The sequence below is a fragment of the Saccopteryx leptura genome, chromosome 4, assembly GCF_036850995.1.
Source record: "Saccopteryx leptura isolate mSacLep1 chromosome 4, mSacLep1_pri_phased_curated, whole genome shotgun sequence".
NCBI classification, from domain to species: domain Eukaryota; kingdom Metazoa; phylum Chordata; class Mammalia; order Chiroptera; family Emballonuridae; genus Saccopteryx; species Saccopteryx leptura.
Genome location: NC_089506.1, coordinates 29,679,106 through 29,694,252, shown reverse-complemented (window position 1 = coordinate 29,694,252; position 15,147 = coordinate 29,679,106). Strand labels below are relative to the sequence as shown.

The following is a 15,147-nucleotide window of genomic DNA, read 5'->3' as shown; positions in this document are numbered from 1 at the left end:
GGACAGAACATCAACCTGGGACACTAAGGTCCCACATTCGAAACCCCAGGTCACCAGCTGGAGCACAGACTCATCAGCTTGAACACGGGGTTGTCAGCTTGAGCCCAGGATCATCAACATGATCCAAGGTTTGGCTTGAACAAAGGGTCAGCTGGAGCCCCTGGTCAAAGCACATATGAGAATCAATCAACAACTAAGGTGACACACTACAAGTTGATGCCTCTCATCTCTCTCCCTTCCTCTTTCTCTCTCTCGGTTGATGCTTTTCCTGTCTCTCTCTCTCTCTTCTTGCAAAACACAAAAACATTTGTGCTCCAACAGACACCATGAAGAGAGCAAAAAGACATGCACAGACTAGGAAAAATATTTGTAAGTCATATATTTCATAAGGAATTTTTATCTAGAATACATAAAGAACTTTTATAACTCAACAGTTAAAAATCCCAATTTAAAAATGGGCAAAGGATTGCCTAACCAGGCAGTAGCACAATGGATCGCGGTTGACCTGGGATGCTGAGGACCCAGGTTTGAAACCCCAAAGTCACCAGCTTGAGTGGGCTCACCAGCTTGAGCGCAGGGTCGCTAGCTTGAGCGTGGGATCATAGACATGACCCCATGGTCTCTGGTTTGAGCCCAAGGTCGCTGGCTTGAGCAAGGGGTCACTGGCTCTGCTGGAGCCCCGGTCAAGGCACGTATGAGAAAGCAATCAATGAACAACTAAGATGCAACAACAAAGAATTGATGCTTCCCATCTCCCTCCCTTGCTCTCTCTCACCCACTTAAAAAAATAACTTAAAATAAATGGGCAAAGATCTGAATAAATAGTTCTCCAAATAAGATATACAAATGACTAATAAGCATATGAAAAGACACTCAACATAATTAAGTCATCAGGGATCAGCAAATCAAAACCACAATGAGATACCACTTCATGCATACTAGATATCACATCTTAGTTAAAACAGCATTTCCACTCCTACGCTTATACCCAAGCAAGAGAACTGAAAATGTATGTCCACATAAAAATTGGTACAGGAGCCTGGTGGCACAGTGGATAAAGAGTTGTCCAGGAGGCCCTGGCCGGTTGGCTCAGCGGTAGAGCGTCAGCCTGGCATGCGGGGGACCCGGGTTTGATTCCCGGCCAGGGCACATAGGAGAAGCGCCCATTTGCTTCTCCAACCCCTCCCTCCTTCCTCTCTGTCTCTCTCTTCCCCTCCAGCAGCCGAGGCTCCATTGGAGCAGGGATGGCCCGGGCGCTGGGGATGGCTCCTTGGCCTCTGCCCCAGGCGCTGGAGTGGCTCTGGTCGCGGCAGGGCGACGCCCCGCAGGGGCAGAGCATCGCCCCCTGGTGGGCAGAGCATCGCCCCTGGTGGGCGTGCCGGGTGAATCCCGAACGGGCGCATGCGGGAGTCTGTCTGACTGTCTCTCCCTGTTTCCAGCTTATAAAAAAAAAAAAAAAAAAAGTTGTCCAGGAATGCTAAGGTCACTGGTTCAAAACCCCAGGCTTGCCTGGTGCAGGCCCATATAGAAAGCAATTACTGTGAGTTGATGCTTCCCATTCCTCCCCTGCTCCCTCCTCTAAAAAATGAATAAAATCTTTAAAAAAATTTTTTTTAATTTGTACACAAATATTTATAGCAGCATAATTCAGAATAGCCAAAAAGTGGGGGGGGAAATCAAATTTCTATCAGCTGATAGATAAAATAAATATAACCACAGAATGGGATATTATTTGACCATAGAAAAGAAATAAAGTAGTGATACATGCCACAACATGGAAGAACATTAAGCTAAGTGAAACCGGTCACAAGATACCATGTATTAAATGATTGTTTATATGAAATGTGCAGAACAGACAAATCCACAGAGATAAAAAATAAGATTCCAGGTTGCCAGGGGCTTAGTGGTAAGAGAAACGGGTTGACAGGTATACAGTTTCGATTCGAGGTGAAGACAATGTCCCAGAACTCAGCAGAGAGTACAGTTGCACAACCTTGTGAATGTGCTAACAACAACAGAACTGTACACTTTTAAAGGGTGAATTTTATGGCGTGTAGCCAAACACCAAGCATGTAGCACTAAGCAATAACAATGCCTGCTTCTTACCAGGCCTGTGGTGGAGCAGTGGACAGAGTGTGGACCTGGGATGCTGAGGTCCCAGGTTAGAAACCCCGAGGTCACTGGCTAAAGTGCAGGGTCCCTGGCTTGAACTGATTCCATGGTTGCTGGCTTGAGCCCAAAATTTGCTGGCTTGAAGCCCAAAGTGGCTGGCTTTTTTTTCCCCTAAAGATTTTATTTACTGATTTTTAGAGAAAGGAGAGAGAGAAAGAAATAGGGGGGGGGGGGGAGCAGGTTGCATCAACTCATAGTATAGTAGTTACTTCTTGTATGTGCTTTCACCAGGCAAGCCTGAAGGTTTTGAACCGGCAACCTCTTCATTCCAGGTCGATGCTTATCCACTGCACCACCACAGGTCAGGCACAAGGCTGCTGGCTTGAGCAAGACGTCACTATCTCGGCTGGAGCCCCCCCTTCAAGGCACGTATGAGAAGCAATCAACAACTAAAGTGGCACAACTACAAGTTGAAGCTTCTCATCCCTCTCCCTTCCTGTCTGCCTCTCTCCACCCCCTCTCTTTTTCTTGCAAAACCAAACAAAAAACAATGCCTGCTTCTCAATTTCAGTCTTAGGAATGATGATACATTTAGTAAATGGAAGTGTGTAGATAAGTGGTACCAATTTTTTCCCTTTATTTTGCATCCCACTATCTCTGATCTTAAAGTTCATGTATATAGTACTTTACTATGATTTTTGTTCTGTTGATTGATTTTTAGAGAGAGAGGAAGGGAGAGAGAGAGACAGAGAAAGAGAAACATCAGTCTGTTCCTGTACGTGCCCTGACCAGGGATCAAACTGGCAACCTCTGTGCTTCAGGATGATGCTCTAACCAACTGAGCTATCCAGCCAGGGTTTTATTACTATTTTTTAAAAATCAATTGCTTTTATATTTTCCTTAGGTAAATAAGCAAATCTTGCTCTAACTTTGTTTTTATTTTTATTATTGATTTCAGAGAAACACAGAGAGGAAAGGCGAGAGAGAGAGGAAAGCTCTCACTTGACGTTCCACTTAGTTGTACATTCACTGGTTGCCTCCTGTATGTGCTCTGACTGGAGATCAAAACCCCAACCTTGGTGTTTAGGGACAACGCTCTAACCAACTAAGCTAACCCACCAAGGCTAACCTTGCTCTAACTTTAATAAATTCTTCCGGCTCAAAACTCAATCTTAATGGATTGATATATTAACAAATTAATGTGAAAAAAAAAGGAACTATGTTTTTCTTTGTTAAAATGAACTAATTATTCAGTCCATAAAGAAACTTACTGCCATTATTTCAGCTTACATATCACTAATAAATTAGAACAGAATTGAATATAGTATCCAACTATTTGAAATCCATCAGGAATGCATTATTATTATTTAGAGTGATCTGAAATTTTAATTCTGCACAGAATATTAGTTTACATGAATTTTGACCCAGATCTAAAATTCAAATTCTTTAGGCCCTGGCCGGATAGCTTAGATGATTGGAGCATTGTCCCAACATGCCAAGATTGTGGGTTCAATCCCTAGTCAGGGCACATGCAAGACTCAACCAATGATGGCATGAAACAAATGTTTCTCTCTCTGTCTCTCTCCCTTCCTCTCTTTGTAAAAATCAGTACATTAAAAAGAAAAAAAATTCTAAATAAAATTCATTCTTTGAAAGCTGCTTAAATGCAGCCACTTTATTATTATTTATTTTATTTTTAGTGAGAGGAGGGGAAGCAGAGAGACAGACTTCCTCATGCACCCCAACCAGGATCAAGCCAGCAAGCACACTAGGGGGCAATGCTCTGCCTATCTGGGGCCATTGCTCCATTGCAGAGCATTATTGTAACAACTGAAGCAGAGGCCACAGAGACATCCTCAGAGTCCAAGGCCAATTCTCTCAAACAGATTGAGCCATCACTGCTGGAGGGGAAAGAGAAAGAAATAAAGAAGAGGGGGAGGGGTGGAAAAGCAGATGGCTTCTCTGTGTGCCCTGACCCGGAATCAAACCTGGGACACCCACACACCGGGCCAGTGCTCTACCACTGAGAAAACCAGCCAGGGCACTACAACCATGTTTTAAAAAACTATTTGCATATAGATATATGGTATCTAGATAGAGGTCGATGCTTTATCCACTGTGCCACCACCCGTCAAGCTAAGCATCTTTCAAAGAATTTGAATTTGGCCCTGGCCGGTTGGCTCAGCGGTAGAGCGTCAGCCTGGCGTGCAGGGGACCCGGGTTTGATTCCCGGCCAGGGCACATAGGAGAAGCACCCATTTGCTTCTCCACCCCCCACCCCCCCACCCTCCTTCCTCTCTGTCTCTCTCTTCCCCTCCCGCAGCCAAGGCTCCATTGGAGCAAAGATGGCCCGGGCGCTGGGGATGGCTCCTTGGCCTCTGCCCCAGGCGCTAGAGTGGCTCTGGTCACGGCAGAGCGACGCCCCGGAGGGGCAGAGCATCGCCCCTGGTGGGCGTGCCGGGTGGATCCCGGTCAGGCGCATGCGGGAGTCTGTCTGACTGTCTCTCCTCGTTTCCAGCTTCAGAAAAATACAAAAAAAAAAAAAAAAAAAGAATTTGAATTTTAGATACACAAGACACACAAGTCAGAATTCATGTAAACTAATGTTCTCTGCATAATTAAAATTTCAAATCACCCGACAGAAATCCTTATCTCATGTTATACAACAGAGAAGTAAAAAACAATGTTGAATAAAAAAAAAAAAAAGCAAGGTGCAGGAGAATGCTGGTATAAAACTAATCATATCAAGTTTAAAAACAGCCTGACCAGGCAGTGGTGCAGTGGATAGAGCACTGGATCGGAACACAGAAGACCCAGGTTCAAGACCCCGAGCTCGCCAGCTTGGGCGCGGGCTCATCTGGTTTGAGCAAGGCTCACCAGCTTGAGTCCAAGGTTGCTGGCTTGAGCAAGGGGTCACTTGGTCTGCTGCAGTCCCCTAGTCAAAGCACATATGAGAAAGCAATTAATGAATAACCAAGGTGCCACAACAAAAAACTGATGCTTCTCATCTCTCTCCCGTCCTATCTGTCCCTATCTGTCCCTCTCTCTGTCTCAAAAAAAAGTTTAAAAACATGTTAAATAACACTATATCAATGCATATAGAAGTAGTAAAAGCATAAAAACATGTTTAATATAATAAATATAACTTCAGAAAATAGAAAGAAGTGTTGTAAGGAGCTCCAATTTTATTTGTTTTACTTCTTTCTAAAAATCTAAAACAAATGTGGCTTAAAAACTTACAAAGAAGCCTGACCTGTGGTGGCGCAGTGGATCAAGAATCAACCTGGAACGCTGAGGTCGCCGGTTCAAAACCCTGGGCTTGCCCGGTCAAGGCACATATGGGAGTTGATGCTTCCTTCTCTCTCTCTCTTTCTCTCTCTCACTCTTCTTTTAAATGAATAAATAAATAAAAATAATTTTTAAAAAAACTTACAAAGAAGATGCTGGGTAAAAAACTGCATATGTTTTCTGTACTCTTTCAGTATGCTTGAAATAGTTAAAATTAAATATTTGTCTAAGCCAATAAGACAGCAAAAGCAAAAATAAACAAATGGGAACAACATCAAATTAAAAGCTTTTGCACAACAAAGGAAACTGTCAAGAAAATGAAAACGCAACCTATGTGAAAAAATGTTTGCAAATTCTATTTCTGATAGAGTTAATATCCAAAATATATAAAGAACTCATACAACTCAACAGCAAAAAAAAAATCAAAAAACAAATACAAAATACCAATCAGGTTAAAAAATGGCAGAAAATCTGAATAGATATTTTTCAAAGAAGATATATAGATGGCCAGCAGGTATACAGAAGAGTCTTAGCATCACTAATCATCAGGGAAATGTAAATTAAAACCACAATGAGGTATCACCTCCACTCCTGTTAGAATGGCCATTATCAAAAAACACCAGAAAAAACAAGTGTTGGCATGGACGTGGAGAACTTTTGCAATACTAATAGGATTATAAACTGGTGCAGCCACTATTGAAACCAGTAGGGAGGTTCCTCAAAAAATTAAACATAGAGACACTCTCCACACCTTTCCCTTCTTCCTCTTCTTCCCTCATATGCAAGCATCTCCCAAATCTAAGGGAGCCCAGGAGACTGGAAATCAGAGAAGTAATGGACAGCGGCAGCTCATCTCAGGCTAACCCCCTGAACCTGTCTCCAAGGCCCCTTTTCTCTGACTCCTCAGAGAGCCAGAGCAGCCCACCCAGCTCTCTCCTGCTGCTGCTTCTATCCTAAGCTCTTCCTTGTTTCACTGTCCCAGCTTTAATAAATGTATTCTCAAAATAAATAAAAAAATTTTAATTAAAAATATTGTATAACCCAGCAATGCCACACATGAAAATATACCCAAAAGATACAAAAACTAACTCAAAAAGGTATCGCCCTGGCCAGATGGCTCAGTTGGTTAGAGCACTGCTCTGAAGCACTGAGGATGCAGGTTCTATCCCCATTCTATCCCCAGTCAGGGCACACACAGGAACAGATCAATGTTCTTGTCTCTCTCTCTCCATTCTTCTTTTGCTAAAATCAATAAATAATTGACCACGCAATGGCACAATGGATAGAGCATCAGACTGGGATGCGAAGGACCCAGGTTCGAGACCCCAAGGTCACCAGCTTGAGCGCGGGCTCATCTGGTTTGAGCAAAAGCCCACCAGCTTGGACCCAAGGTCGCTGGCTTGAGCAAGGGGTTACTCGGTCTGCTGAAGGCCAGCAGTCAAAGCACATATGAGAAAGCAATCAATGAACAACTAAGGTGTCGCAACACGCAACGAAAAACTAATGATTGATGCTTCTCATCTCTCCGTTCCTGTCTGTCCCTATCTATCCCTCTCTCTGACTCTGTCTCTGTAAAAAAAAAAAATTTTTTTTCAAAAATTAATCTCCTGTGTCTTGTTAAGTTAAATGATCAGAATGTGACCCACTAAAAAAAGCTATTTGTACCCTCATGTTCACTGAAACATTATTTACAAAAGCAAGACATGGAAACAACCTAAATGTCCATAAATGGATCAACAGAGAAAGAAAATGCAGTGTGTGTGTATACACACACACACACTATAGACTATTACTCAGCCATAAAAACAGAAGGAAATCCTGCCAGTCGGAACTACATGGCTGTACCTTGAGGGAATTATGCTAAGTGAAATAAACCAGACAGAGAAAGACAAATGCCACATTATCTCAATTATATGTAGCATCTAAACAAAAACAACCCAACTCAAAGATACAGAGAACAGACTGGTGGTTTTGGGGGTGAGAGGGCAGCAGGAATAAATGAAGGCAGTCAGAAGGGACAAACTTCCAGCTATGAAATAAATCAGTTATGAAGATGTAATGTACAACATGGTGACCATGGCTAATACTGTAGTGTACATTTGAAAGTTGCTAAGAGAATAACTTTTAAAAGGTCTTATCACAAGGAAAAAAAATTTATATGGTGTAACTATATATGGTGAGGAATGTTAACTGGCATTAGTATATATTGATGACCATTTGGAATATATACAAATATCAAATCATTGTTATATACCTGAAACTAATATAATGTTATAGTATATATCAATAATATTTCAAAAAGAGGTCAATTTTTTAAAAATAAGTACATTTTATTTTTGCTTCTGATAAATAAACTAGTATGCCTCAACCTATCATTGTAATAGGTAATATTTACCTACATATTTCTTTATCTCTGAGCTAAAAATATCAAGATGATTAAGATACAATCCATTAAATAACAAAAACCCATACATCGCCTAACTGCTGGTGGCGCAGCGGACAGAGCACCAACCTGGGATGCTGCAAACCAGGCTCAAAACACCAAGGTCGCCAGCTCGAGTGCAGGCTCACCCAGCCTGAGCACGAGATCATCAACGTGATCCCATGGTTGCTGGAGTGAGCCCCAAAGGTCGCTGACATGAGCAAGGGGTCACTCACTCTCCTGTAGCCCCCTGGTCAAGGCACATATGAAAAAGCAATCAATGAACTAAGGTGCCGCAACGAAGAATTGATGCTTCTCATCTCTCTCCCTTCCTGTCTGTCTGTCCCTCTGTCTGTCACACATACACACACAAAAGCAGACAGTGAACAACTAAAGTGCTGCAACTACAAGTTGATTCTTCTCATCTCCCTTACTGTCTGTCTCTCATGCACATGCTAACAGAACAACAAAACCCCACACACCATTACTATAAAATCTTCACAGGTCTTGAAAATAAACCAGTTTATTAAGAAAAAACTCAGAAAGTCTATCGATTTTAGAGCATACCTGCCCTTGCATTTCTGGTCTTACAGTATGTGCACTTGGGTAAGGAGCCCTAGGCCGAGCAGGAGAATCCCAGGAGTTAGAACTGTAGCTAGGATATGGTGGCTGCTCCTAAAAAACAGGGGGAAATAGATTCAATTTTACTAACATTCTTACATCACTCTGGAAAGTTGATAGAGGCAGGCATAAGTTTCAAAAAATTTAAAAAAAGCAATAGAACCCCAGTTCTATTGATAAAATCACTCGTTATCAAATTGATACAGATTTATGACAAATCACATAACAAAGCAATATTGACTGTCTAGGTAAAATCTGTTCTTATGCTACCAAACCAAATGATATGTAAAGGAATTCTACTATGTCAAGATGATTAGCAAGATCAGAGACATTAGATTCCTTTCTCTCCAGTCACTACTCCCATCACTACTAAATTTAATCAGTACAGCACAGTGGCTAGAGTGCTGACCTGGGACACTGAGGACCCAGGTTTGAAACCTCGAGGTCACCAACTTGAGCATGGACTCGCCAGCTTGAGTGCGGGGTTGGTGGCTTGAGCATGGGATTGTAGACATGACCCCAAGGTCGCTGGCCTGAGCCCAAAGGTTGCTGACTTGAAGCCCAAGATCACTTGCTTAAGCAAAAAGGTCACTGGCTCAGCTGGAGCCCCCCAATCAAGGCACATATAAGAAGCCATCCATCAACAACTAGAGTGCAGCAACCACGAGTTGATGCTTCCTATCTCTCTCCCTTCCTGTTTGTTTGTCCTGTCTGCCTGTCTCTCCAAAAAAAAAAAAAAAAAAAAAAAACAAACAAAAAAAAACCCACAAGCAACCCCAACCAGAAGCCTGGAGAAAAGCCAAGGCAGCAGACTCAGAACATAGCAAGAAATAAACGTTTACACTCTTGTAGCTGTTTTTTACTACAAGAAAAGTCAATAAGTACAATAACTAAATATCAGTTGGTAACATAACTACAAAGGAAAAAAACAAACTGCAAAGGAAAAGAAAAAACAAGCACCTATTTAAAATGACTTTTAATGTACATTATACTGAATATACATCCTCAGTGCAATATATTCCAAGGACAAACTGAACTGCAAAGAAATCCAATTACCATATTTCCCCATGTATAAGACGCACCCTTTTCCAAAAAATTTGGGGTCTAAAAACTGGGTGTCTTATACAGTGGTTGTGGCATTTCAAATGCCATAGATGGAACTGAGGACGAGGCAATATATGAAGACAGTGATTCATCCTCAGACACAGATGAGGACAAGCTAATGGATGAGAGTTTTGACAGTGATGAGGAGTTGTATGAATTTTCTGATGAATAAAACTTGAGTTCAATAACTTTATGTAATACATTCTTTTTCAAATTTTGAGCCCCAAAATTAAGGTGCGTCTTATACATGGGAGCATCTTATACGTGGGAAAATATAGGTAATTTTAAGTCATAATGTTGGTATTATTATTTTTATTAATAGCTTTAGTGGGATAGAGTTCACGACCACACAATTCACCCATTTAAATCGTACAATTCTGGCCTGACTAGGCAGTGGCGCAGTGGATAGAGCGTCGGACTGGGATGCAGAGGACCCAGGTTCGAGACCCCGAGCTTGCCAGCTTGAGCGCGGGCTCATCTGGTTTGAGCAAAAAGCCCACCAGCTTGAACCCAAGGTCACTGGTTCCAGCAAGGGGTTACTCAGTCTGTTGAAGGCCGGAGGTCAAGGCACATATGAGAAAGCAATCAATGAACAACTAAGGTGTTGCAACGCGCAACAAAAAACTAATGATTGATGCTTCTCATCTCTCTCTGTTCCTGTCTTTCTGTCCCTGTCTAGCCCTCTCTCTGACTCACTGTCTCTGCAAAAAATAAATAAATAAATAATAAAAAAATTAAAAAAATAAATAAATCGTACAATTCTGTGCTTTTTAGTACATTCCAAATATGTGCAATCATCACCACAATCAATTTTAGAACATTTTCAACACCTCAAAAGAAAATACTGTACCCTTTAGTTATCCCCCCTTATCTCCCTTTCTATTTCTTTGTATTACCTATTCTGGATATTTCATATAAACAGAACCATAGAACATGTGATACCATGTGACTGGCTTCTTTCACTTAACACTGTCTGTTTTTTTTTTCTTTTAATACTTTTTAATTATTCATTTTAGAAAGGAGAGAGAGAAATGAGGGGAGGAGCAGGAAGCATCAACTTCCATATGTGCCTTGACCAGGCAAACCCAGGGTTTTGAACCGGCGACCTCAGCATTTCCAGGTCGACGCTTTATCCACTGCGCCACCACAGGTCAGGCCTGTCTGTTTGTTTTTAGCAAGACAGACAGACAGACAGACAGAGACAGAAAGACAGGAAGGGAGAGAGATGAAAAGCATCAATTCTTCATTGTGGCACCTTAGTTATTCATTGATTGCTTTCTCAAATGTATCTTGACTGGGGGCTCCAGCCAAGCCAGTGACCCCTTTCTCAAGCCAGGGACCTTTGGGCTCAAGCCAATGATCATGGGGTCATGTTTACAATCCCATGCTCAAGCCAGCAACCCCACGCTCAAGCCGGCAATCTCAGGCTTTCAAACCTGGGTCCTCAGAGTCCCAGGTCTACACTCTATCCACTGTGTCACCGCCTGGTCAGGATTAACATAATGTTTTTGAGGTTCAGCTATGTTGTACCATATATTAGTACTTCATTCCTTCTTGTGGCCAAATAGTATTCCATTGTATTCAAATACCACATTTTCCTTATCTATTCGTCAATTGATGGGCATATGGATTGTCACCACTTTTTGGATAATACTGCTATAAATATTCACTAATAATTTTTTATGTGGACAATGCTTTCAGTTCTTTTGAGTATATACCTAGAAGTGGAATTGCGGGGTCATATGGTACCTCTGTTGAACAATTTGAGGAACTGGAAAACTGTTTTCCAAAGCAGCTGCACAGTTTTACATTCCTATCACCAAGGTATAAGGGTCCCAATTTCTCCACATCCTCACCAATACTTGCTTTTTCTCTGGTTTTGTTTTTATAACCATTCTATTGGGTGTGAACTGGTATCTCATTATGGTTTTTTTTTTTTTTCATTATGGTTTTGATTTGCAGTTCCCTAATGACTAATGATGTCGAGCATTTTTTCCTGTGCTCATTGGCCATTTGTATACAATCTTTAGAGAACTGTCTTCAGATGTCTTGGCCATCTTCAAATTGGGTTATTTCTATTTTATTGTTCAGTTTTGGGGGGGGTTGTTTTGAGAGAGAAAGACAGGAAGGGAGAAATGAGAAGCATCAATCTGTAGTTGTGTCACTTTTTAGTTGTTCATTGATTGCTTCTCATATGTACCTTAAGGGTGGGGGCTCAAGCCGAGCCAGTGACCCCTTGCTCAAGCCAGTGACCTTGGGCTCAAGCCAGCACATTAAGATCATATCAATGATCCTGTGCTCAAGCTGGTTATCCTGCATTCTAGCCAGCAACCTCAGGCTTTCAAACCAGGGCATCAGCATCAGGGCACATGCTCAACCTACTGTGCCCTGGCAGGGTATCTCGGTTGGTTAGACTTAGAGCATAGTCCACAAGCACAGAGGTTGTGGGTTTGATCCCTGGTCAGGGTACATATAGGAACAGGTGTTCCTGTCTCTCTCTTTCACTCCCTTCCTCTAAAATCAATAAACATTTAAAAAGAAATTTTAAGGACCTTTAAGGATCACTTTTTTAAAAAAGGTTTTCATAAGCCTTTTTTCATAAGTGATAAGAATATGAAAGTTGTGACAAAGGAAATTAGATTAAAATTATGCAAATATATAATAAATTTATTTACTTTTCTTTTGAGGAAAAAAATATCTAAATCTCAGATGAGACTGGAGTCAACTTCTTTTATATTAATTTTAGAACTAACTAGTTTTGTAAAAAGAAGACTTAGCTCAGGCCATTTAGCTCAATTAGAGCATCATCCCTAACTGCCAAGATTGCGGGTTCAATCCCTGGTCAGGGCACATAAGGGAAGTAACCAATGAATGCACAACTAAGTGGAACAACAAATGAAAGCTTCCCTCTCTCACTCCCTCCTACCTCCCTCTCTCTCTCCCCCTTCCCCTTTGTCTCTCTAAAATCAATAAATTGTTTTAAAAATTAAAAAAAGAGCCTGACCAGGCGGTGGCACAGTGGATAGAGCATCGGACTGGACATGGAGGACCTAGGTTCGAGACCTTGAGGTCGCCAGCTTGAGCACAGGTTCATCTGGTTTGAGCAAGCAAGGCTCACCAGCTTGAGCCCAATGTCACTGGCTCGAGCAAGGGGTCACTCGGTCTGCTGTAGCCCCCAGATCAAAGCACATATGAGAAATCAATCAGTGAGCAACTAAGGAACCGCAACAAAGAACTGATGCTTCTCATCTCTCTCCCTTCCTGTCTGTCTGTCCCTATCTGTCCCTCTCTCTAACTCGGTCTCTACCACACACACAAAAAAAAAAATTAAAAAAAGAAAAAAGTAGATTTATGGTTAAATTCAGTGACTTACTAACATGCTCCCAAAAAATAACCCCACCTCCAACAAATCTAACAGAGGAATCTGAGTAGTGCTGCTACTACCTAAGTTCCATTTACAAATTTGTTTATATTTTTCATAAAAAATTTCAAAAAATTATTAGAAAAGTACATTATAAATTATTTTTAGGCCTTGGCTGATTGGCTCAATGGTAGAGCAATGACCGGGCATGTGGAAGTCCTAGGTTCAATTCCTGGTCAGGGCACACGGGAGAGGTGAGAATCTGCTTCTCTCCACTTCCCTTCCTCCTTCCTTTCTCTGCCTCACGCAGCCATGGTTCCATTGATTCGAGCAAATCATCCGGGCTCTGAGGATGGCTGCATCAAACCTCTGCCTCAGGCGCTAAAAATAGCTCAATTGGAAGCAGCTCCAGATGGGCAAAGCATCAGCCCCAGACAAGTTGCCGGGCAGAGCCCAGCCTGGGCACATGCAGGAATCTGTATCTCAGTATCTCCCCAACTCTTATTAAATAAGTTAATAAATAAACATTTTGTACAGCTACATATTCCAAAACCACTAAAAACACTTCATGCTCCTGTAATAACCATTATCACAATTTAAAAAATTTTTCTATCACATGTAGATGTCTCCTAGGCTTCTCTACAATTTTCCCTTCTCCTAGACCCTCATTCAAACGTTTACCATATCAAGTTCCCAGCATACCCCATCGCACTTTCTTTATTCTCAGACTGAGCTCCTACTTTACCAAGAAAGGACACCAAAAGCTGTAAATTCCTCAATGTCCCTTCCTCCAACTCCAAACTTACTCTATCCCCCTGTAGCTCAGGAAGGTTTCTCAACTCTTCCTCACTTCTTAATCCCCCTCTACTTAAACCCTATTCCTTCCTTTGTTTGCATCTTTTCCCCCAATCTACTAGATTACTGTCCTCTGCTTCCAAACACACTCAAGCCACCTCATCCTAAAAATTCTCTCCTCAATCCTGCTTCCCAGTCAAGTGACCTAGTTCTCATTTACTAACAAACTTCAGAAGTACAGTCTATACAATTCATCCAAACCTCCCTCTCATTACTTTCATACTATTTTGAACTCCCACCATGAAAATCAACAATATCTTTTTACTGCCAGATCCGGCAGCTTCTTTCTCAATTCTCCTATCAGTTCCCTGCAACGTAAGTATCCCTGCTGGTTTGCATTGCACGACTTTCCTGGTTTTCTTACTGCCGTTCTGAGTATTCTTTTTCACTGTCTTCTTTTGGATCATCTTTTGCTGTCACCTATTCTAGACTCGCAAAGATCTCCCCTGGCAACATCACCCAGTTTGGTAATTTTGTTATGCTTATATTTGATGACTTTCAAATCACTATCTCCAGCCCCCATCTCCCACCTAAGTGCCACAGACAGCAAACAGTGGGTGCCACAAAGACTCTAAAATCCGATATCAAAAAAACAAAACAAAAACAGAAAATCAAAACTTCTCTTTAATCGACTGCATACATTGCATCCATAGCTTGGCACATGACTAACCGCCATGACTAACTGGCTTTCGGCAGAAATGGAATAGCGCAGTATTCCATACCCTTGTCAAGTCATTGTAGCTCGTATTTTTTAAAGCTCCTCTATTAACCACTCACTAGTTCTTTTAGTATTGAACTAAACCATAGCTTCCTATAAAAACCTGTTCCTCTTCTTTTTTATTCCTATGAAACCTCTACTCCTATGGAATATTAAAACCTCAGTTCTGACCAGATAGCTCGGTTGGCTAGAGCATCGTCCCAAAGCAGAGATTACTGGTTCGACCCCAGGTCAGGGCACATACAGAAACAGATGTTCTTGTCCCTCTCCTGCTCTTTCCTTTTCTTTCTCTAAAGTCAATAAAATAAACACTAAAAAAAAACCCAAAAATACTAAAACTTCACAATCACCTTCTTTCCTCTTCATCCTCACAACTGATACATACCTTTGAAAATGTCTCTCAAATCTATGCAATTTGTTTTGAAATGCATCCAAAATATAAGATAGATATGATAAAGCAAATATAATAAGTACTAATTACAGAATCTTGGTGGTGGATATATGGGTATTCTTTCAACTTTCTTGTACATTTGAAAATTTTTACAATAAAATGTTGAAAGAAACCTGATGACATTCAGACACTATTCACATGCATGCCCTTTACCTCTCTTCTAACTACTACGGGAGCCTAACGGCGCTCTCTGCCTCCCCATTCCTTACCACTGT

General features: G+C 41.5%; 1 protein-coding gene across 2 annotated transcripts in view; it reads right to left on the bottom strand.

Moving 5' to 3' along the window:
• The window catches only part of BAG4 (BAG cochaperone 4), a 35,543-nt gene that overhangs the window by 16,822 nt on the left and 3,574 nt on the right, over positions 1 to 15,147 (bottom strand). The window contains exon 2 of one of the 2 annotated variants that reach the window (XM_066380346.1): positions 8,390 to 8,497. The exons of the other annotated variant lie outside the window; for it this stretch is intronic. Within the exon in view, the coding sequence (XP_066236443.1) occupies positions 8,390 to 8,497 (108 nt within the window). The remainder of the gene's footprint in view (positions 1 to 8,389; positions 8,498 to 15,147) is intronic. 2 annotated transcript variants of the gene reach the window in all.